Source organism: Eurosta solidaginis, chromosome 3, assembly GCF_040869045.1.
Source record: "Eurosta solidaginis isolate ZX-2024a chromosome 3, ASM4086904v1, whole genome shotgun sequence".
Taxonomy (NCBI): Eukaryota; Metazoa; Arthropoda; class Insecta; order Diptera; family Tephritidae; genus Eurosta; species Eurosta solidaginis.
Genome location: NC_090321.1, coordinates 253488388 through 253511901, shown reverse-complemented (window position 1 = coordinate 253511901; position 23514 = coordinate 253488388). Strand labels below are relative to the sequence as shown.

The 23514-nt window shown below is 37.9% G+C and overlaps 2 protein-coding genes across 2 annotated transcripts in view; one reads left to right on the top strand and one right to left on the bottom strand.

Moving 5' to 3' along the window:
- Positions 1-893: 893 nt before the first annotated feature.
- On the bottom strand, positions 894-2368 carry LOC137247085 (leptin receptor gene-related protein). Its single transcript, XM_067778151.1, has 3 exons — positions 2223-2368; positions 1748-2004; positions 894-1485 (listed from the first exon to the last, which is right to left on the bottom strand). The coding sequence occupies exons 1-3, from the start codon at positions 2236-2238 to the stop codon at positions 1375-1377; spliced, it is 384 nt and encodes a 127-aa protein (XP_067634252.1). The 5' UTR covers positions 2239-2368; the 3' UTR covers positions 894-1374.
- Positions 2369-16201: 13833 nt separating this feature from the next.
- Positions 16202-23514, top strand: part of LOC137245383 (uncharacterized) — a 47456-nt gene continuing 40143 nt past the window's right edge. Inside the window, exon 1 of the mRNA XM_067775945.1 lies at positions 16202-17087. Coding sequence (XP_067632046.1) covers positions 17000-17087 — 88 coding nt within the window. The 5' untranslated portion in view covers positions 16202-16999. The remainder of the gene's footprint in view (positions 17088-23514) is intronic.

Below are 23514 nucleotides of genomic sequence, written 5' to 3'. Positions count from 1 at the left end.
TTATTTACTAACATCATAGTGATGGTAGTATTCGCCACAATACGTTAGATCACAGCCCCAAACCAAAGTGAGGGACGAGGTCTACCTGGGATTCAAGGGGTTGTGTAGCGCAATATATAGCTTCTCCAACCCAATTGTCAACCTCACCTTCGAGCGGCGAATCCCGTTTCACTAACAGACGAGGCTATGGCGACCCCAAGCTCCTCATGGAACTTGGGGGTGGGGAGGGAGGGATGGCCCGAAGGTTTAATGTGGCCATATAAATCGTTCCCGAGATGGTCGGGCCAGCACCTTAATGGTGCTGTGTTACCGGAGCGTATCGGATCTGTATCCGACAAAGGACCATCACATCGATAACACTCTCCAAAGCCTTCGGGGAGTAACTAATCGCTACAACAACAACAACAACAACACGAGGTCTACCTAAACCTCTTCCGTCTATGGATCTTGCTCGTCAGCTCCATATCCATTTTTTGTATGTATGCCATTAGCCGGTAAAGTTTGGAAAATGTTGAGTACGTCTCATTTTATTGCACTCAAAGCAGTGAGGCCACATGAGTTCGCACGGCAGATGGTAACCAGTTTAAGTGCCGTTTTCAGTATTAAATCGACCTCAGAAAGGCGTGTGCATCAATGATTTGTTTCTGCCATTTTGTATGTTGCATATACATTTTGAAGTCTCTGGATACAAATTTTGAAATATAATTTAAGCAATATTTTTAAAATTTCAACCAAGTTTTAGTATACAAAATTATTTTCTAAGGCTAATAATTCGCCCATTTTTTATTTGTTAAAATTTTAAGAATTTTGTACGTGATCAAAATGACAAAATTAAAACAAAACAATGCTTACGATTGATTACATGACAATGTGAAAGATTTATCGAGATGAGATTCGTATAACATCGGCTTAAGTATATTTAGCATAGATTTATTTTAAATTTTTTTAATAACACATCTTTTTAAAGGAATAATATTAGATACAATTCGTGAATTTATTACAATAGCAATTTTCCATAAAGAACGTTAATACAAAAAGCTGTTTATATTTTTCTCTTAATACTAAATATGATTATTTGTTTTATTATGGATGTGGGAGTTTTTGAGTTTTCATAGCTGCTACTTCGAACTATGTGTGGCGTTAGCTTTGATTAGTTTAATATATACATATATATATGTATATCTATATATTATACGTTTTTTATATCTGATAATTTCAAGTTGATATTTAAGATGATCATTAAATTGAGTAATTTAGTTGTTGTTGGTTTTAATTCATTTCATGGAAACCCGCATAATCCACGCTTCTGCACTCATTTACCTAATAGAGTTTCATTGTTAAGATTTATGGCGCACAAATTAACAATGGGAAAATTTAGAACATTCCACCGTAAGGAGCGTCGATATCTCTCATTGAATAACCAAAAATTGTGCAGTAGTTAATAATATTACTTATTGATGTTAGAATGGCAGCCGTCCATGAAATCTGAAAGATGCAAATTAGTTACTTTAAGAAAGATATGAATTGTGAGCGCAGCATTTGATCTCAAGAAATTTTTGAAGAACGCATTAAGTATCTGATAAATTATTGAAAAACGGATTATCTTTATAAGAATTCATAGCATTTAAATTGAAATATGTCGCTTTCAGCATTCTGAGTTGCAACGCTTTCCAACCATTTGCTAATATTGCAAGTTTTTCTTAAAACAGCTGAGGCTGAATTGTTGGATGCATCGCAGATTACTTACCACCTCACTATGTGCTAATACCAGTGGCAATGCAAATGCACTAAGAACCATGCCGGCGCATAGGAATAGGGCAAACTCTGTTCTTGGATTAGTTTCATTGCCAGGATTTAAACGATTAGCTACGAATACTGGTAAAACAGACAGTACGTAGAATAACAGCACAAAAAATGGATAGAAAATTTTTGGTTGTGGCACCGCACATGCCAATATGAGGAAAGTCATGCCCAAAGATGTTAGGAATGCACATATTAATAATCTGCAATAAACAAATAAAGTCAATTGCATAAATTTACACTGCAAGGCAATTTATGGCTTTAGATCTTTGTCTTTTATTTTATTGTTAACTCACCCTTCGGTTTGCAATTGACAAATAGATACCACGCAAATCCATCATTGATACAAATGCAATACAGCAAAATCCCAAAGTAAAAAATGAATTATAAACTTTCTTGGGCATAATAACTTTGCAAATTACCTTTTAATGCAGCCATCTTATCGAAATTGTTAAATTTAAGGATGATTTTCTTACGAATGTCTTTCTTTTGTGTGTTTACCAAAAACCAAATTTTACTATTGTTCACCAAGAAAACAACAAAGTGCAATCAAACGTCAAATAACAGTGCTGCCACTTGCTGCGAGCATAGCGAGTATATTTAGTTAACGATAGCAAAGACGATAGATATATATCTATCCTCTTTGATGTAAGTTCTAAGTGACGTTTACATTTTGAGATGCCATTTGTTTGTTTCCATGTCATTTTGACATTTTGTCATACAAATTGACATTTATTTAAAAAAAAATTTCAAACCTGATTATGATGTCAGATTGTAGGCGCTAAGTAAAGTATAATCGTGGCTAAGTTGTCAAGTTTGCACCAAGTCAAGTCAAGTCTATGCTAAGTATCAGTAATGGAGGCTTAATTCTAATACAATGCTGTAACAATGTCCTTAGGTCCCTCGCTGACCACACTTGGTACGCGTCTCCGATATGGTCGCCGAGCCTAAAAGAAACACACTCAAGGAAACTGCAGGCCTGCTATTACACCGCGCTCAGAAATGCCTCCTGATATCTTCTCATGTCTCCAGAACATCACAAGGACGCGAGAATACTCCTCATAAAGGAGAGAAAAGAAATCCTGAACAAATAATTTCTGTTGAACACCCAATGCCTGGGCATCCCAACAGGTCTCTGATTGAAGAAGCCCCACGTCCCAGGAGAGTGAGTGGTCATCTCCGCTAGCACTATGGAGAAATTCGGCTCTCTAGAATCCAGCGGTATGAAGAAAATAAGTACAAAAGGCACAATGGCGGGTGAACCTCGTTTTCAATAACAAACACACATAACTCGCAGTCGAGGAAAGCAACCTCGCCAATGAGACTCGCGTCACTCTAGCTGAACTTCGATCTGGATACTGTAATAGGTTAATCTCTTACTTATGCAGAATTAACCGGTCGAACCCTGTTAAAACAGCAAGTTTCCTCGGATTACCGTTAGAGGTTATTGATGATAATTTGTGAGTGACCGCACCTATTGAATGGGGAGAAGCACTGCCACAACAACAATAACATGAGCCGTATCGCTCCGACCCAGGAGTGGATCCAATAGTGTTACCAAAATTTGTTTGGCGACCAAACGGAAAACCCCCAATTAGGTCCGTCCGATTACTAGAATTTTTTAGGACCTTGCGTAATAGCTGCCTCGAGATCTGGCAACTCTGCCGCCCTTAGTAGCAGGAGCTTTGACATGGCGAGCGCAGGACACGAAAACAGAACGTATTCAATCGTTTATTCCTACAGCTCGCAGTTCTGCTGTAACTGACGAGGTCTAACTTTTAAGCATGTGACACCAGAAAGGAGTGTCCAGTTAATATGCTCATCGTTAGTCTTAAGTCTTCTAATTTTAGAGATATAGGCAACTTTGTGAGTCTAACGTCGTAGGATTTGCACATGATCTTAGAAATTTTGCTTTACCCTCCTTTTCCAACTTATAAGCCTTTTACCTCACAGGGAAAACTTTGTATAAAATATTGAGGAATCATTCCAGAAAGTAACATGGCAACGGCACTTAATTCATGTAAAAGAACGTTGGGGTGCACATGGGTTCTATAACTATCTTTCTCACATTGAGTATTAACAGCGATTGTTAAGCCTATCCTATACAATGTAGCCTTTGTTTAGTAGACGGCCATAACTCAAAGATTAGAGAGGGTATGAAGGCTATCAATATTTAGCATTACGTGAGTTCTGAGCCCCAAACCCCCCTCCGAAATATTAGTAGCTTCGTAAAATTTGATTTGATATACATTTCAATTTCAACGAAATCGAGAAATCTTTCGCTCCATCGTCGAAACAATAATTTTCATCGGCAGGCAAGAAATAGCTTCAAGAGGACATCGTGATTCTGGTCCTATATCTCTCGATACTCCTCCCCATAATGATGGTAACCTTAGATCTTTATTAAGATTTCGGATGAATGCTGGTGACCAAACATTGAAGAAACATTTATTTCAAACTGCCACATTCAAAAAGATTCACAATGAACTCATCGAAATTTGCGGGCACATAATTCTTGAAAAGATTGTTGCAAAAATCAAAGCAAGCGAATGCTGCACTATACTCGCAGATAGGACAACCGACATTATTGGCGTGGAACAACACTCACTATGTTTCCGTTATACTGAAAAAACTGCAGATGGTATAATTGTGAGAGAAGATTTTCTACAGTTCGTCCCGATCGATGATTGCACTGGTGGAGGAATTGCTTCGTCATTGATAAACATTTCAAAGAAGCTGAAGATCGACCTGGAGTTTTTGGTTTCTCAAGTATACGACGGTGCAGCTGCCATGAGTGGAGACTGGAATGGTTGTGATGACTGTGGAAATGCTGAAAGTTCTATAAATGCTTTCATTATCTACACACTTTGAGGATTGGAAGATTCATTGTGGCAATGGTTATTATCAACAAAATTTTTTCTTTGGCTCAACATTTACTTCTTACCTTCAAGGGAAAAGTGTTGATCTTTCTGCAGCAGTTTCAGCGGCTGATGATCTGGCTATTTTGTTGAAAGAAAGGAAACGGCTAGGTCAAAGTTCACAGAAATGTTTCTTGATGCTAAAGAATTAGCTGAATCTATCGGAGCGAAGATTGAAGGATTGTGAGTCGTCAAAAAAATCGAGAAAACTACGAAAACAGCTCAGCAGAAGAATATTTTCGCAAATTAATATTCATCCCTTTCATCGATCATAGATTCATCAAGCATAAAAACATATTTTCCATTATTGAAAATGTCATTCCCGATAAATTGGTCAGAAAAGTAGGTGAAAATGTTTCTGAAACTGTCGAAATAATAATGGATCAGTGGCCAGCACTTACTGGAACCGCGGTATCTATGGTGAAAAATGAAGTCCTACTATGGAGACAACGTTGGATTGGAGCAGAAGAACGCCTAAAGACATTCATAGACGTATTAAATTTTTGCAATGAAATTTTCCACACGTTTTCAAGTTTTTGAAGATTGGAGCCACGTTACTTGTAACCATTGCCAGCAGCGAACGAAGTTTTTTAACATTGAGGCGTTTGAAAAATTGGATAAGGAATTCAACCGGAGAAGATAGATTGAATGGACTTGCCCTATTAAGTATCAATATAAATATTGATATCACAGTGGAAGAAGTCATTGGCCGATTCACTCAAAAATAGAGGAAAATCAATTTATAATTTTGCTTTTATTAATTATTACAACAACATTTTCAATAAATGGATCACTGAACAAAGACAATACTATGACATTATTCCATACAATAAGTACTTATCATCACTTAACAAAATTTGAATTTTTAATTTTGTGACCCCCGAATAATTCTTTTACTACGCCTCTGCTACTTAGATTGCTCACGTTACAGGAATAAGGACGAATGCGTCGTAAGCAACTGCCACACCCCCACTGCAATACAATTCATCATATTTAGCTGCCGTTGAAACTGACCATCAACTATGTATGAATGCAAGCAAGTGTATTTGCTTTATGTTAATAAACATCGTTATTATTGGCTTCTTCTAAGTATTTTTGCCTACTTATATAAGAAATACCGCATAATCCAACGGAGTTTGTTAAATTTAAAAATATCCACTTAAAGCCTTATTAGCACACATTACCAGTTCAAGGCTGCAACCCAACAGCGACAGCAACAAAAACAACAGCAACACCACCAGCGAGGACAAGTAGCAATGAGCATATTTCCTTTAATCCATAACTACCTACCGCATAACTATTACATTGAACGAATTATGCAGTCACTGGAACAAATGTCTAAGATATCGAACGTGACTGACTGAAAGCCAATACATAATGTGCCAATTGAGAAACTAACGCTACAAACTAAATTACATAAATTTTTAGCTACATACGTTTACACTAACAAATATTATGATAGCATAGCTTATGACAAGCACTTGGCTTTGGCTAAAAACGGTTTATGAGTTTGCTTTGCGCTGATAAGGGCGCTAAACCAAATGTAGGCGTTTACAGGGCCCGCTTGTTAAATAAGATTATTGATCTTTCCTAAGCTACTGCTGGAAGCCCAAACTTTGAAGACTATATTTGTATATAGTAGAACTTATATGGATATTCATCGTATATGCCATCCACCGTGGTATGGCGTAGCGTGCTCCGTCTATTACACCGAAGATCCTGGGCTCACGATTCAGCCAAAACAACATTGAAAATTAATAAATCAGTTTTTCTATGCGGGGTCGCCCCTCGGCAGTGATTTGTCGAACACTCTGAGTATATTTCTGCCATGAAAAGCTTCTCAGTGAACCTAATCTGCCTTGCTTACATATTTTAATGCCGACTTCGAACGGCATCTGCAAGGCAGATGAGTTTTCACTGAGAGCTTTTCATGGCAGAAATACACCCGGAGCGCTTGCCAAACATTGCCGAGGGGCGACCCCGCCTAGAAATGTTTTCTTCTAATTGAAAAACCTTATTTCTAAAATTTTGATGTTGCTTTGCCCGGAGTGTGAACCCAGGCGGAGCACGCTACCATCACACCACGATGGCCGCGAGGTCTTTTACTATTTCGAAATTATGACCGCCCGCATTGGCGTGGTTGCCAAGATGCAAATGCGTTGACTCTTTGTTTGATGACAGCAGATAGTTCGTTTTGTCCTCATTCACCATCAAACCCATCTTTTCTTCTTCGCTTTCCAGTTTGGAGTAAGCAGAGCTTCAGGCCGATTATATCAATGTCGTCAGCATACGCCAGTAGTTTCGAAAGGCTTAGAAAGGTCCTTCCCGATTCTGGCATTCTGACTTAGCTGATTGTGTTGCTCAACATCATTTTGCACAAGCCTATAAGTTTTGCGAGGAAACCAAATTCAGACATAGCAACAAATAGGCAGCTGATTTTCGTGTTGTCGAAGACGGCTTTCTTTTTACGCGGGTTTTTCCAAGATTTGGCGCATAGTGAAAATCTTTCTGAATGCAGATTTATCAGGTCTGAGCCGCACTGATAAAGTCTAATCAGCCGATTCACGGTTAGCTTCATTCTTTCGCACAATGGGCTTGATAGGACTTTATATGCGATATTAAGAAGGCTTATTCCGCGATAGTTTGTGCAGCTTGTTGGACCCCCCTAATTGTGGACTGAGCAAAGAACACTTAAATTCCAATCATAAGGCATGCATTCGTTCGTTCATATTTCGGTTATTGCTAGTCAAACTTCGTCATAATCATTTATTCATCATCATCGATTGTGGGTTCGGACTCATCATCTCTAGGCGGTACATCGCTATCTCCATTTAGAAGAACAGGTAAGTGTTCCCACCATAATTTAAGTACTCTCTGGACATCGGATACAAGGTCGCTGTTTTCGTTCTTACAGGAGTTTGCCTCGGACTTTAAACCATCCATCCGTCGCCGAATTTGTTGATAAAATTTGAGGACGTTATGGAGGCTAGCAGCTCAAGCTCTTGGTACTAATGCGTTTCTGCCTCTTTAAAGACGTCTCACTTTCCCTTTCCAGAAATTGCACTTTTTGGTTAAATTTATGAGTTTGCCTGGAACTCGTTTTGATTAAATAAGGCACATCTGGACCTACAAGTACCAAACCTTTCCCTAAATCCAGTTTAGGGAAGCATTACACGTCTCCACTCCGCCAATTTGTCAGAAGGGAGTTTAGGTGCCATCCTTTAGGTCCATTCCACTTTAGTTTTCGCCCCAACCAAGTCAGGCCAGAAAACATTTTGGCTCAGCCGAGGCTGGCACTGTTCGTGCACACTGACGAAAGGACAAGAAAGGAATGGACAGTACTCTCTTAACTTCTCATTTTTCAGTCAAGTTGGTTAGGTTGAGGGAAAGTACCATTAAATTCCCAACACTTCCACTTGGAGTCAGTTTTACCCTTTATGAATGCCCTCAATGAGTGCCGGTTAGAGATATAATATAAATATTATTTGTCCACATAGATATCTCTTGTTTTTGTTGTTGTAGCGATAAGGTTGCTCCCCGAAGGCTTTGGGGAGTGTTATCGATGTGATGGTCCTTTGCCGGATACAGATCCGGTACGCTCCGGTAACACAGCACCATTAAGGTGCTAGCCCGACCATCTCAGGAACGATTTATATAGCCACATTAAACCTTCAGGCCAGCCCTCCCTCCCCACCCTCAAGTTCCATGAGGAGCTCTCTTATTGAATACCTATTAATACATTTCCATATGAACTTAAGTAGCAACAGAATTAAACATCTCCTTTACCTCCTTCAGATCGGCGAAAAAACTTGCGCACATAAACGCGAGTCATTCAGTCCTAGATACTGAAGAACGGACTTCTCTTCCTCCTCATGTGGATAGCTCCGGCAGAGATAAATTGTGGATACATGAAGTACCAACAGCTTAGGTGCAATGAGGCGATGCCATGCTGATTTGATACTCAGTATGTATATGTTTCTAGTCGCATACAGGAATTTCCTCTATTCTTCTGCCGACATTTGAGTTTAAGCTGTAAAATAAATACATATATGAGGACGGTACAGATTATAAATAACATTGTGAATTCTATTCAGTTGCCCTCTGTTGATCCGACATATACAGTAAAAGCAAAAGGACCGCTCGTATGTTTCAACTCTTCATAATTTTGATTCGATCTTGATTTTGACCAATTGATCTCACTCAACGAAGATCCTTACTTGGGTGGTAGTGCCGAATTTTATTTTCTATCTGAAAACACAATGGTAGTTACTTTCCTTGCAAAGGTTGAACTGACGGTTAATAAATACTTCACATAGACTGAAAATGTCTTTAATTTAAGTAAACAGTTTAGCGTTGGTATATCGTCATGGTATTTATTTATTTTTATACGGTTTGCCTTTGCTAAAGGGTCGAAAGTATGGATTTCAGTATGGTCAGTCTGTACTAAAAAATCTTGTGACCTCCACTATCGACAATAAATCCGGTTGATAACTTCGGGAACCAACTATATTTGTTCTGTAGAGCCCTACGAGGGAATGCAATCTACGCAGTGTACATCCCTCATCACGAAGACGTACATATGTAGGTGCCTCCGCCCCCAACGTGTAACTTCGCCTCATTATTCTTCGATTTACCGACTATTATGACAACGGGTTGTTCGCCGAATACTTATGATGTCGGCTCACCAAACCTACCGGTTATTTTGTACATCTGCTCACTATTCACTAATCTATCTCCACGTATAATGTTCGGTTCAATCAGTTATTCGGGGTCGACCACTCAACCGTCAAACAGTTGACCCTCCACCGTTCGTCATTAACCATCAGCCGGTGCACCGTTTACCAGTTTAGCCGTTCTACATCTACTGGTTAATTTGGCACAGATGAACGATTACCCGTTGCAACATTTACCATCCCTTCTTGGCAATCAACCGTTCACCAGCTTCGCCATTCTAGACTTACAGGTAACATATGCATCAACGTATCACTCATAGTTCCACCAATCAACGGCCGAACATTCACCGTTCACTATTAACTTTCAACCATACAGCGGTTTATATTTCTCTAGCTACTATCTCAAGATCCTGACACCAACCAAGGTGGGATCTATATATAACGCGATGCGAATTTTCTTTCTTTTCGATAACTCCCCCTGCATTCACCGTGACGCTTGTTCAACTCCGCCTAAATAGTGCGTCACACTGACCCTGGCCCCCTACCCCCAGATGCGTTACGTAATTTATGAATCGCCCTCAACTGTTCACTGCTCCAACGGTATTCTTGAATATCCGATAACCGATTCAGCGTTGACCTATTACACCGGTTTGTTTTGACATCAGGCATCCCTTCACGGCTTCATTGTTTTCCGATCCACCGGCGATTTCAGGTATTCGTCAACCGATTCACCATCAACCCACTACGCCGGTTGGATTTGGCCTCAGCCATCAGTTCACCTTTCTCGACTCAACCAGCAGCTTTAGCTTCTTCCATCATCCGCTCGCTTCTTCTCTTACCTTTAACCGGCTTAGATCAACAAGTTGATGTGTATTCAAATGTGGAAGTGGGCCATCTACTCTGCTCTGGATTGGATATGTGCACCGTCAGCCTTCGACAAAACACACCGTACAGCAGGCCACATGAAACCAACTCCAAGGCACTTACTGGTTTCTAGGTCTGCGGGTGCATTTCAAAATCTATTCTTTGGAAGCGAGTTCGTAAAAGGATGTGCAGAGGAGAATGCCAATCTACCTTCGCAGAGCAACCTGTTTCGAAGAAGTGAATTTATTGATTGAGGCTCGTATATTACATGGGTTCAAGCCGAAAGGGAATTATTGAATACACACTTCAAATCATACAAAATGTTACATGATAAGTACATACATAAGTTCATAAAAAGATACATATTATAAGTACGAAATATATTAGATATTAGGAAAGCTTTTTTATGCGCAAAAAGCCAAAACGTCAATGGGGCACAAAAACGAAATCTAGAATTGGTTCGTTTCAATCCTCCCAAGCGATGAATCTGTATAGACACAAATGTTTGAGCAAATGTTCAGTTGTTTGGTTAATTGCTTGTTTGTTTGTGAGCGTTGGGAAAAAGTTCAATGAAGCAACTGTAATGGGAAGCGCATGAGCGTTAGGTCCTTCAACAAAAATTTTCATTGATGAAAAATGTGTCCTATCCCTCATGAATATTGGTTTAGTGTTGTCGTGTTACATACATACACACTCGCAACTTCTACCTGAAGTGGCAGCAGACACACACATTTACATACTCGCGGAAGCAAACAAATGTGAAAAAAGCTGCAATCTCAAAAAATTTTCTGAAGCTTTTTTGTTGGCCTTTTGACTGGCGCTCTCTTTCTCGCTCTCCTTCCTAGTTCATATCGAATATTTTTCCTTAGCTGCTGTAATTGCTATTTTTGGAGCGGTTTTGACTGCGAACATCAAACCCATGAACGTGCCCAATGCCACCGCCACCTGTTCGTAAAGACTTCAATGAAATACAGCCGAAGCTTAACAGAAAAAAGCTATGAGCGCCCGATGTGAGGAGTGTGGTAGGTACCATTCGCCCGAGTGAAAATTTAATGCAAAATTTTTTTCGCACACTATGGCGCATTACTTTGTGGCTGCAAATTTCATTTGTGTCGACGTATGTTAAAAGCAAGGCATGAAACCGAAACTGTAAGCGTAACGGTTATTGGGAGGCACAGAAGTTGTTTCAATTCCAGCAACCGGGTTTAATTAGATATCTGAAAACTAAAAGATGGATTTGCTAGCGAAATTTTGGTATATCAATTCGAAATAGTTTTGGAAAACTTTCCAATTAATTTCGTATAGTTTCGGTATCATTTGAAGAGTATCTCCGGAATTCGGCATTCTTTTAAGGGCCTGTGTCTATATTGTGGCGAATTTTAGCATAAATATGTTGTTAGTAAATAAAGGCACAACAACAATAAAGCAAGCTGCCATTCTTGTGTAATCAGCCGAAGTAGTTACTCACACACACACACGAATATGGCTACAAGATAAACATAAGCTACAAATATATATGTATACAGATAGTAACCAAGTAGAAGAGACAAAAGTTCTAGAAGGCGAAACGTCTAGACCTTAGGAGAAATATGCGAACGAAGCAACGGAGAGTATAAAAGCAGCGCAAGCTGAGTAATCAGTAATCAGTTTAATTGAAACTCACTATCAGTTGCGAAGTGAAGAATAATTGTGAAATATAATTGTACTACTTCCAAAGTAGTCTAGTAAAGACCATTTTGCAATAAAGAATATTGGAGTGATTTATTCAACATATATCGTTTCGAACGTTAGCGGAAAGTTTCAAATAAGTGGAATTTCTCTAAATTCGATACAATATCATTTCGAGACCGGTTCGTGACAATTTTGGTTCCATTTCTGCACAGAGATCAGTCCCTTTTGGGGGTATTCCGTGAACATTTCAAAACTTTCTTTGGTTAATTTCGGAAATGGTTTTGCATAATTTCGGGATTGTTTTGGTGTTTATTTCGCAACTATCTCCCAACCATCCCATTATGGTTTTTGAGATAATTTCGGAATTTCTTCGGTATTGTTTTCGAGATCAGTGTTCGATTATTTGGGGACCATTTAGGAATCATTTCGGAATTGCATTGAGAATAAATTTGAACAAATTTTTTTGCTCATTTCAGAATTGTTTTCAATATAACTATTGAACTATCTCAGCATATTTTAATATTTGCTTTTAGGATCTATTCGAAATCGGTTTGAAACTGTCTATATCAGAATTATATCGGCATCAATTTGAGGTTCATTTCAATATTTTGTTTGAAGAACTTCAGGATCGAGTTCAAGATCATTTCGGGGCTACTTTTGAATCATTCACAAAACCAAAACCGGAACCGAAACATTTTGCAAATACAAAACCATAAGAGACGATGCCTGAGAGTATGAGGATTGGTATGGAATTGGTTTGCTGTGCTGGTTCACCATACGCCTGCGCATGTCCGTTTGCCTGGAGGTGGTTCAGTGCACAGTGGAACGAAACGCACATGCAGAATGTGATTCCTAAAAAAATGAAATTCTTAAAAAATTAAATAAAAAATTTGGACTTTAAATATATTTAAAAACTCTACTTCTTGAGGCGAAGCTCATCTTTTGTCAAAAATATCGTGAAGCATGTTGTGAAAGAAATTGCGACCGAGCTGACTCACGTTCCCACATCCCGCATTCGTAATCCTGACAAGATTAGTTACAGTTACTCGTAAGTGAACGAACGTCTTATATGAACTATATTACGGCAGTTGGCGAGGTACACAACATAAGATATCCTCTGAGAGAGGAATTGGAAGAGGGCTTAGACAGCGGAAGGGATATTATAATGTCCGATGGTTCAAAACGAAAACTAAACTAGGACTGAGCTATGACCAAACCGCCTGACTCATGTAATATCATGGAGAGAAGAGCTAGACGGTTCCAGGAAACTATAGTCTTAAACTGCTACAGAAACATTAGGTATGATTAGGAGGCCATTAAGGCAACCTGCGGTATAAAAAAAAATGGAGGGTCGTACAACATTGCTGGCGGCTGCGATACCGATACTTTGTACTTTCAATGCTACAGGAATCCATGTCAACATTGTCTTTACTGCGTAAATACTTTAATTTGAGTTCCCTTAGGCAGAAAGTTAGCTTAATGTCAATAGAGAGCCCGGCCTCAGCCATTACAGAATCTTTATTAACTGACTTTGGGCATAGTACTCTGATGGTGGTTGAAGACAATAGTGTCGAACTTCAGTTTCTTTTTCTATTTTCAATTCTCGCATTCCTGGACTATTTGGTAGAGAATTGAATAACAAAAAATAAATAAAACTTGGCGTGATTTACCTCCAAGCAGATTCAGGTCAAGATTCTTTTTCTAAAATGTATCGTCTTCTTTTTTAATTTTTCCAAGATATTGGCGAGATGGGGCCTACATATTTTATGCGGGCTCCGAACAGCAGCTACAAGGCAGATGAATTCTCACTGATAAGATTTTTATCTCAGAAACTTCGAACAATGGGTCTTAAAAAAAATGTTTCAATATTTTTAATATTGTTTTGCCCGGAACTTGAACCCAGGACCTTCGGCGTGGTAGGCGGAGCACGCTACCACCACACGGCGGCGGCTGTCAAATTGAATAATTGAGGGACAGGGGCAGACAAGCTTATTATATGCTTTGGTTAACCATCTAACTACTTAAAAAAAGATCTGCAAATATATAGCGGCTAAATAATGGCGCCAAACATAATTGTGCAAAGTCCCTTGGAAGGAGACGGCTTACCAATTCTCCAGTGTGCGTTCTGAACTGGCATTCTTGCATACGAACTCTCTTCACATAGAGTAAATGAGTCCGTAGTTTTAGTTTAGGTTTTAAGCTTATTTTAACGGCCAAACTGAAAAACCCTATCAAAAACCAGGACCTATGTTTTAAAATAACCGCATACTCTTGGCTACTAGAAGCTTTCTAGGACTTAAGCCACTTGCTGCATCTAGATCTGACAGCTGTAACACTCGTAATAGCTGGGGTCTTAGCCTGGCAAGCGCAGAGCACGAGCACAAAACGTGCTCCATCGCTTACACTCCAACCCGCACTTCCTACATCTGCTATCACTGGCCAAGCCTAATTTAAAGGCATGTGACGCCAGAAGGCAGTGTCCAGTGAGAATACCCGTCATGTGTCTACAGTCCTCTCTTTTTAATGATAGAAGCAACTTTGCTTAGACTAACAAACCTACACATAAACTTCGAAACTTTACAGCCCCGCGCTTGAACCCACGCCGTTTCCGTGTGGTCGATAATGTGCACCTCTCGCCTTCGCTTAATCTCGCCCAGTCTAATTGTGACGTCTACGGAGCAACCTTCAAGGGATGCGCCCTTTTTAGCTAGTTCATCCGCTTTTTCATTCCCATCTATTCCCATATGCCCTAGGACCCAATATAGATGTATGCTCCTCCCTGTCCCGATTCTTTCCAGAGACTGCTTACACTCTAACACGCATTTAGATGCTGTGCGAGATTATTACCTTAATTGCTGTTTGACTGTCAATATAAAAGTTAACACGGTTGCAGTTTAAACTATGTTCATCCAGTGTTTCTACTGCTTTGGCTACGGCTAATATTTCCGCTTGGAAAATCCTACGGTGATCTAGCAGCTTTATTTCTGGATCACCACAGTATACTACAGACCCTACTACTGCCACTACTTTGGAACCATCTGCGCATACATGTATAGCCTCGTCCGCCATTTGAGCACCCTTGCGCCCACCATTCACCTTTATTGAATCGGGTAGTCTGTTCGTCCTGTAATTGATGACGCTATACTACTATGGCCGTATGGTCCGCGCTCAAGCTGCCCCGAGGCACTGAACCTGGTTGCAGTTGTTAACGCTATGTTCTTTGCTACCAGGTCTAAATGTGCAGAATCGCATACAGTGCTGCCGTCGGGGTTGTTTTCAGCGCTGCCGTAATGCTAAGCATTAATAGTCTGCATACCCCCTCTAATTTTTTGAGGTAGGTTGTTTTTTGTGTGGCTTTCCGCCAAACAAGAACTCCATAATATATATTATAGTTTACAATCACTGCAAAACCCCAATGCGATAGAAAGGGAATTCGGTAGATTCAAAATAGATTAATAGGATCACGACTACAGTACAATGGTCGTTTAATGGTCGGAGTTGTTATTTTCAACAGTTCCATATAACATTATATACATCTTTGTTGGCATTCAGACTGCCTTAAAACATAAGAATTCAACTTAGGAAAATCGGATATACATACATATGTAGTTTGATAGTGATGAACCTCACTGGTGTCCATAGGGTATAACAATACCTGCGCTCCAATGGACACTGATCCAGATCCTGATAAAAACTTAACATGCAAATGCAACAACAAATTGATTCATATGGATCACTTTGTTGTTGCATTTGCATATTAAATTTTTATCGGGATCTGAATCACTGCCGCGCGGGGAATGTCTACCTTTGCTGAATCCTGGGTTCCATTCGATAAAAATAAAAATTTTTGTCTGTCTTTAATTTTTCGAAACACGGTACATTGATAGCTCTTCACAACGCAAACCTCAAAACAACCGGCTACTGTAGCATTTGAATTTGAACTATTTCTCTACTATATCATGCAGTTAATGGTTAGAGATAACCACCCAAACGGCAGTATGACGCTCCCTCCGTGTACACACACACACACAAAAACATACAGAAACACACACAGCACATGTGGGTTACGCAAATTGGGTACGCTCCCATTAGCAGAGGCATTTGGATGATATGCCACCACCATTTCACATTTTGCGTCACAACCATCAAGCTACAAGTTTCAACCGAAGCATTTAAACGAAATAGCCGAAGTTAGTAAACGATTGAGCAACGCTTGAGCTCCAAACGCATAACGACAACGGTAAAATTTTCAGTACAACGGGATACTTCGTTGATACAAAAACGAACGAAAACGAAACGGAGAACCTCAAATAACCTGAAGGAAATCAAGATATTTATTCTCTTGTACTATGGAAAAGGCAGCAGCTTTGCAATGAGCAACAATAACGCCTACACAGCAAATAGAAAATTTGGTGAAAATTTTGTTAAAAATCTAGTGAAAAAATAAAAACTATTAATTAAACTATGAACTGAATTGAATTGCTTGAAAATTGTTACAAAAATAAGTGAAAATTTGAATGAAAAAGTGAAAAATCTGTTAGCCACGTACGAATTGAAACGGGCATTGAGCAATTGGCTGCCTGCCTGCCTACACGCTTACTAAAATCGATATCAAAACGAACAAGAGAGACCACAAAGGATCATACGGCGGACGCGCGGCATAAAAAGCGGCAAGAAAGGAATAAAAAGCGCAACAACAATAAGAACAAAACAAAAATTGTGTATGCTGCATTGGTAAAGAACGTAAAGAACAAACGCCAACACACAAAGCAACGCACACACATACATATGCACCGGCGTCATTGAGATATACATACATACCTACATACATACTTTGATACCATATGGCAATTTTAAAAAATGCGAAAAAAGTTAAATTTAATTGAAATTGTATACTGCATTAATTGAGAAAGGAAGAAAATCGAATTAAATAAAAAAATTTACTTAAGCATATAGAAACTGTGAACGCTGCGCGCCGAACGTCGTAAAAAGTGTAATTTTTGCATGCACTAAAAGCTAAAAAACAACAAACAAACAAACAAAACTAAAGACCAACAAAAAATAAAAATAAATATGGCAAAAAATAGCGCAATTGCGTTGGCGTTGCTCGGTGCAGTGCTGCTCAACATTTTGGGTCACTGCGAAATGTCCGTCTATCCAGGTTGGTATTGGCTAAAAATAGCCACGACTAGTACAATAATAATTAGCACGTACGATACCAACAACACAACACATCGCACACACACCACTTCACCAAGTCACTTAAAACAACCAAATAACATTCATTACAACAACAAAGAACGCGTTTAATAAATATGGCATTCCAAATATAAATTTAGAAAAGGTAGCTCAGTTTAATACCTCATAGTTTATATGCCTTGTTACATACATATACATATACACAAAACACAAGGACAACACAAATACATGTACAAGTCCATATTGTTCGAATTTAATTCAATTACTAAAAAGTAAAAAAATTAAACGGACAAATACGCAAAGCACACACCAACCGAATTTCCGCACCACCCACACACCGAAAAGAGAAAAAATACCTTTGGCTTTTCGCTTGCTATTGCCCTCTGTTATTTTTAAACATTTCCAGTTATTTGCATGCCGAATGTCATTTCATATTGTACATTAGACTGGGCCGGTTCTCTTACGAAATAGTTGCAAAAGATCGTCCCTACATGTGAAACTTATATTGGGAGGATCTCGGAGCCCTATTTATTTTTATACCTTTCATGAACATGGGTATATTAACTTTGTTCCGATGTTTGTAACGCTGAGAAATATACAAGATAGATTCACCATTAAGTATACCGAATTGATCAGGGCGACGAACTGAGTTGATATAACCATGTCCGTCTGTCCGTCCGTCTGTTTGAACGCAAACTAGTCCCTCAAATTTTGAGATATCACAATGAAATTTGGCACAAGGATGTATTTTTGTATTGTATTAGACATTTGTCGGATCCGGTAGGATCGGACCACTATAACATATATCTCCCATACAACCGATCGTTCAGATAAGACGATTTTGGTCATTCCTGCCGCAATTTAGAAAGTATAAACGTGAAACTCGGTGATATATATTCTAACATATCTTAGAAGATATCTTCAAAAATCACTTTGTTCGTAGCTATATATAGTATATATCCCATGCAACCGATCGTTCAGATAGAAAGATTTTTGGCCATTTCTCCCTTAATTTAGAAAGTATAAACGTGAAACTTGGTGATATATATTTTAATATATCATACAACTTTTTCTGAAAAAATCACTTTGATCGGAGCTATATATAGTATATATCCCATACAACCGATCGTTCAGATAGAAAGATTTTTGACAATTTCTCCCTCAATTTCCAATATAAAAACGTTAAACTTGGTGATATTTATTCTAATATATCATAGAAGATTTCCTGTAAAAATCATTTCGATCGGAGCTATATATAATATATATCCCATTCCCATCGTTCATATAAGAGGCTTTTTTGCCATTTTTTATTCTATATTTATCTTAAAAATCGTTTAGGTATGTACATCTTTTCACTATATATTTCTTATTTTATAGATCCGATTATTTGGAGATTACGAACGGGATAAGATTATTGTTCAGCCCCATTCATGAAAGGTATGAAGTCTTCGGCACAGCCGAAGACAGTCCCGTCCTTCTTGTTTTTTATTATGATATGGAATTTTGTCTTAGAAGGCTCTGTAACACCTTCTAATATGCTTTTAAGCTCTGCGGTCGATACAACTACCATTTTTATAATTTGATAAAAAAAGAAGCATACTTTAAGGGGCTATAACTTGGTTAACAGAAAAAACTAAGTGTCGTCTACAGAACTCAAACGAACTTGTGAAGAATATATAAAGCTTCTAAAAACCAAAATAAAAAAAATTTTTTAAATTTGTTTGTCTAATAACCACATATCGTTAGCTTAATGTGCAAATTTGCTAAGTCACTTTTTTGAAAAATTGCATTTTAATGCAGTTTTAAAACTGAATTCAAAATACATCGATCACAAAAAAAATATTTTCATTTTTCATTTTTACGTGCTGTGGGCAATGATGTGTAAATGGGCTAAGTCGTCAGTTGTTAAAAAGAATGTGCTAAGTCAACCTGTCAATAATATCAATCTGCATTATTAGTAATTACTTTTTGCGCGCATGCTTTGTTGTTGTTGTATTAATGATAAAGACACTACCCGAAGGCTTTGTGGAGTGTTCCATGAGAAACTTGGTGTCGCCAGAATCTCGGCTGTCAATGAAACAGGATTCGCCATGGTTAGGTAAGGTTGACAATTGGGTTGGAGAAACTATATATTGCGCTGGCAACCCTTTGAAAAGGTTGCGAACACAACCCGTTGAAATCGGATACACCCAATTGAGACATGCCTTTGGTGTTTGATAAATTCTTTGCGCTGACCATAAACTACTTCATTCTTACATGTCGATAACTACATGCTTTTTTACGGACTAGTTAAAAATAGAAAACAATAATATTATATATTATATAATATAATAAAATAAACCTATATAAGCTGTTATTTAAATTAATAACTACTGAATCGATTTGCTAGATTTATAGTCCTAGTTATAGGTCCATTCATAACATAATTCGTTTTATAAGTTATTTCGATAAATAATCTATTATGCCGAAGATCACACAGTGGAATATATGGAATGAACAAATTAGATAAATCAGAGTAATTCGTGCTAAAGTTTATTACATTATAGGCAAGCATGAGTGAGATAAAAGTTCTTCTGTCATGCAAAGCCTGAAGACCAAGCAATTTGTGCCTGCTGGTATGTGATGGGAGGCCGTCTGGCCAGTGAAGCATACGGAAAGCAATTTTTGTAAAAATTGTTTGAACTTTCTGAATTTTATAGGAGTTAGATTCATAGAAAGGATTCCATATTATTGAGCAATATTTAAGGCCACTTCTGACCAAGGATATATAAAGTGCTGTATATTGGAACGATTTTCCGTCATCCCTTGTCAAATTTGGTTTTGAGACAAACCGGTTTCGGCGTTGTGCCATCATCAGTGTCGATTTTCGTTCTGAACAAATGATGTTGGCACAACGCCGAAACCGGTTTGTCTCAAAACCAAATTTGACAAGGGATGACGAAAAATCGTTCCAATATACATCATGTATCCACCCTGTCGGAAAATCAACAAAACAATGTAAGTCATATATAAAGTCCCTTCAACGTCGTAGGGTCCTTAAAGTCACTGGTGTTACGTCTACTGAACCCAACCATTGCAACAAATTTTGAAACAAATAAAGTCAATGTGACTAGAAAAAGAGAGTTTGAAGCAAAAAATTACACCCAAGTCCTTTCTCTCTTGACAATGATTAAGAGATTGCTGAAAGTAAAGGTATTTCTTCACCTATCAATTGCCTTTGACATGTGGAACATTTTATTTTCTTTTGTACCTTCCAAGCAACATAGCCAGCAATATAACGAACAACATTGTCCACATATACAGACAATCCCCACGCCGTATTAACATAATTTGCTAACTCGAAATCTATTACCTCGCACTTAACTCGTGCCTTACTAATAGTCGTCTATATGCACTTTTAAATTGAACTGCGTTGGGATTCTCTATGAAACCCTCCCCGAGCCCCCCCCCCCCCCCCCCTCTTGAAGTCATTAACTTGGAAATGGTTGCTACAAATACGCATATTTTTCAAATTATCATCTGTGGTTAGACCACATGCCTCAACCCATTTCTCGCAAGTTTCTGCATCTTTTGGAAAGCTGGGGTTTAAATGAAAAGCCCAATAACAAGTTAAAACAAAAATTGCACAATTTAACAAATTCGCTTTCTGCAAAATACTCACGAATGCAAGTCTATATTATTAAATTTGTCTCTCTTTTTATCACACAAAAAACAACGCTTCGACATATTTGATATTCAATTTACTTATAACAGCTGAAAATCTTACGACCGCTAACTAGATTTGTTTTCAATTTATGCCATTCGTGGCGCCTACGCATGTTTTGTAGCTTCTAATTCTGTGCATGAGAAATTCGCAGTTGTCCGTTGGCATTATTTGCTTTTTTTTGTCGCTTTTTGGTCACTAAGGGCTCCCCTTCAAAAAACGCGAGTACTCCATAAATAATGTAAGGAATACTCCTTTGGGAGTATAGGAGTGTTCCAAAACTAATATGTATTCATACAAAAAATGTGCTCCAATTAACATTGCGATGTCCTAGGAGAGGAGTAGGTAATCCCACTTTCGCTTTGTTTGTGAGTATTCCATAGAGTACATACGTGAGAGTACTTTCCAAAGTACTTTCACTGTAGTACTCCATGGAGCACCCACAGAGGATCATATGCCAAAGTACTAAAGAGGAATTGTGTCGGAAAGAATTATCGGAGTGAATTTAATTTAAAATGAAAGTAAACGAAGAGGGGCAATACAACTTTTATATTTTTTACTACGAATATTCTTATGTTATTTAGTATTTGCGTGAATAAAGAAACTAATATTTCTCTGTACTATAGTATGTATACATAAAACCAGTGCGCGGTTGCATTTATCAGAGTTACCATAGTAAAATTTTATTATCAATTATTTGTATGCAATATTTTACTTTTGGCAACTCTGTTCGATCGTCATCGTGTCGTGATCACGGTCGTTAAAAAACGAGCAATGATCGGCTGATGGTGTTCCGCAAACGCATTGCAAAGGAGTATTGTTAGAGTACTCCAACATGAAGAAAATGGAACACGTAATCCAACAATTTTTGCAGGGTCATTAACATACGTTAACATACGCGCACTCAGCACAAATCGGTAATGCTATTCTGCGCGAGTTCTTAAAACAATAAAAATTTTATAATACTAATGGAAAACAAAAGCTTACTTTTTCATTTGGAGAGCGAAATAGCCTAATATACAATATTGGGAGAAGCAAGACGGCTTGTTGAAATATACATATATTTAAGCCCCTTTTTTACAAAAATTTAACGCCAGCCTGAGATTTTGTCTCCTCTCGTTGTATATCTGTACTGCAATGTTTGACAGGCTGCACAGTTCAGTAGTAGTGATATAGAAGTAATACATATACATGATACTGTTTTGGAAATTTTTGGAGATGCAGTTTAAGTGTTAGCGAAGGTTGGAATTCGGGGGCAGCACCCAAATTCCAACATTCGCTAACGCTAAAACGCCATCGCCAAACATTTCTAAAAAACAGTTACTGCCATATGGTCTTAAGGAATAACAGCCTAACTCTGGTACTTTTACATAGGACTTAGGCGGTTATTCCTTATGACCATATATTTCTAAATATTGCATACTTTTCTGCGCACTTGATACTGCTTGAGAATTTTTGGCGATAGTGTTTTAGTGTAAGAAAATAAAGAAACACGTGTTTTTTTGCCTCAAAAAAATTTTTTTTCCGATTTATCGGCAATTGTATTCCATAAAATCCAATCGGTATTTTATTCACCTATTTTTGCAACTGTTAATAACTTTGTCAAAAATTAACAGATTCTCATGATTTTTTCTTTGAAATGTTCGTTATTATATTTAATTTTATATAACTTTATAAACGATAGCATATAGTTTAAAAAAAAGTGTGTTTAGTATTTAGTAAAAATTTATGACTTTTTTCAAAAATTAATTTCTCAAAAAATGTTATCTTTTTTTTGCTTAAACTTTTTCTATATTGAGTGAACAGTTCATGTTTCAACATGGGTAAATATCCATTGGCCAACTCTCGTTGTTTTCGAAATATGAATTTTTGAATATCTATCTTTTTTTTCGCCATATATTGATGCATTACATATCAGCATACAAGGCGATCAATGCCAAATGCTTAAAATAAATTAAAATATCACATTTATTATTGAAAACATTCATTTGTTGTTATTTTTCAGCATTACAGTGATTTTGTAACAGGACATGGCAAAAGCTCTTGTGACGGTATTGGAGGTTTAGTGAAATATTTTGCCATATTCTGAAAAATAACAACAAATGAATGTTTTCAATAATAAATGTGATATTTTAATTAATTGTAAGCATTTGGCATTGATCGCCTTGTATGCTGATATGTAATGCATCAATATCATCTCTAAGCCGATGCTAAGCAGTGACTTGTATGCACATTAATAATTCAATTATTATGTCTACACATATGTACGTACACGCAGCGGAGAAGCAACGCACACACACATCCAGATATCTTATCTGAGATTCTCCCAAATGTATGCAATTATAATTGTGGAAGTGTCGCTCACAAACACACGCGCATATGAGAGCTATACACGTGCATCTGTAGTTATAATTGCATAGCAGTAACTAAGTAAATTCTGGAAGAGCCTAGAAGTATGCAAACGAGAAATCATAGAGTATAAAAGGCCGCAACAGTAGAGGCACGATAATCAGTTTCATTTAAGCAAGCTATTGGTTGTGAAGTATCAGTGTTATTGTGAAGTACTTTAATAAAGCCCATTTTGCATTACTAAATATTGGAGTTATTTATTCAACAGTTTAGCGATACGAACGTTAGTAGAAGGTTGCGAATAAGAGGATTTGCAGCAAATTCGTTACAATATTCA

Coding starts and splice junctions, on each gene's coding strand:
- LOC137247085 (XM_067778151.1), bottom strand. Junction 1,486..1,747: donor TATTAGCACATAGTGAGGTG/GTAAGTAATCTG, acceptor TGCATCTTTCAG/ATTTCATGGACGGCTGCCAT.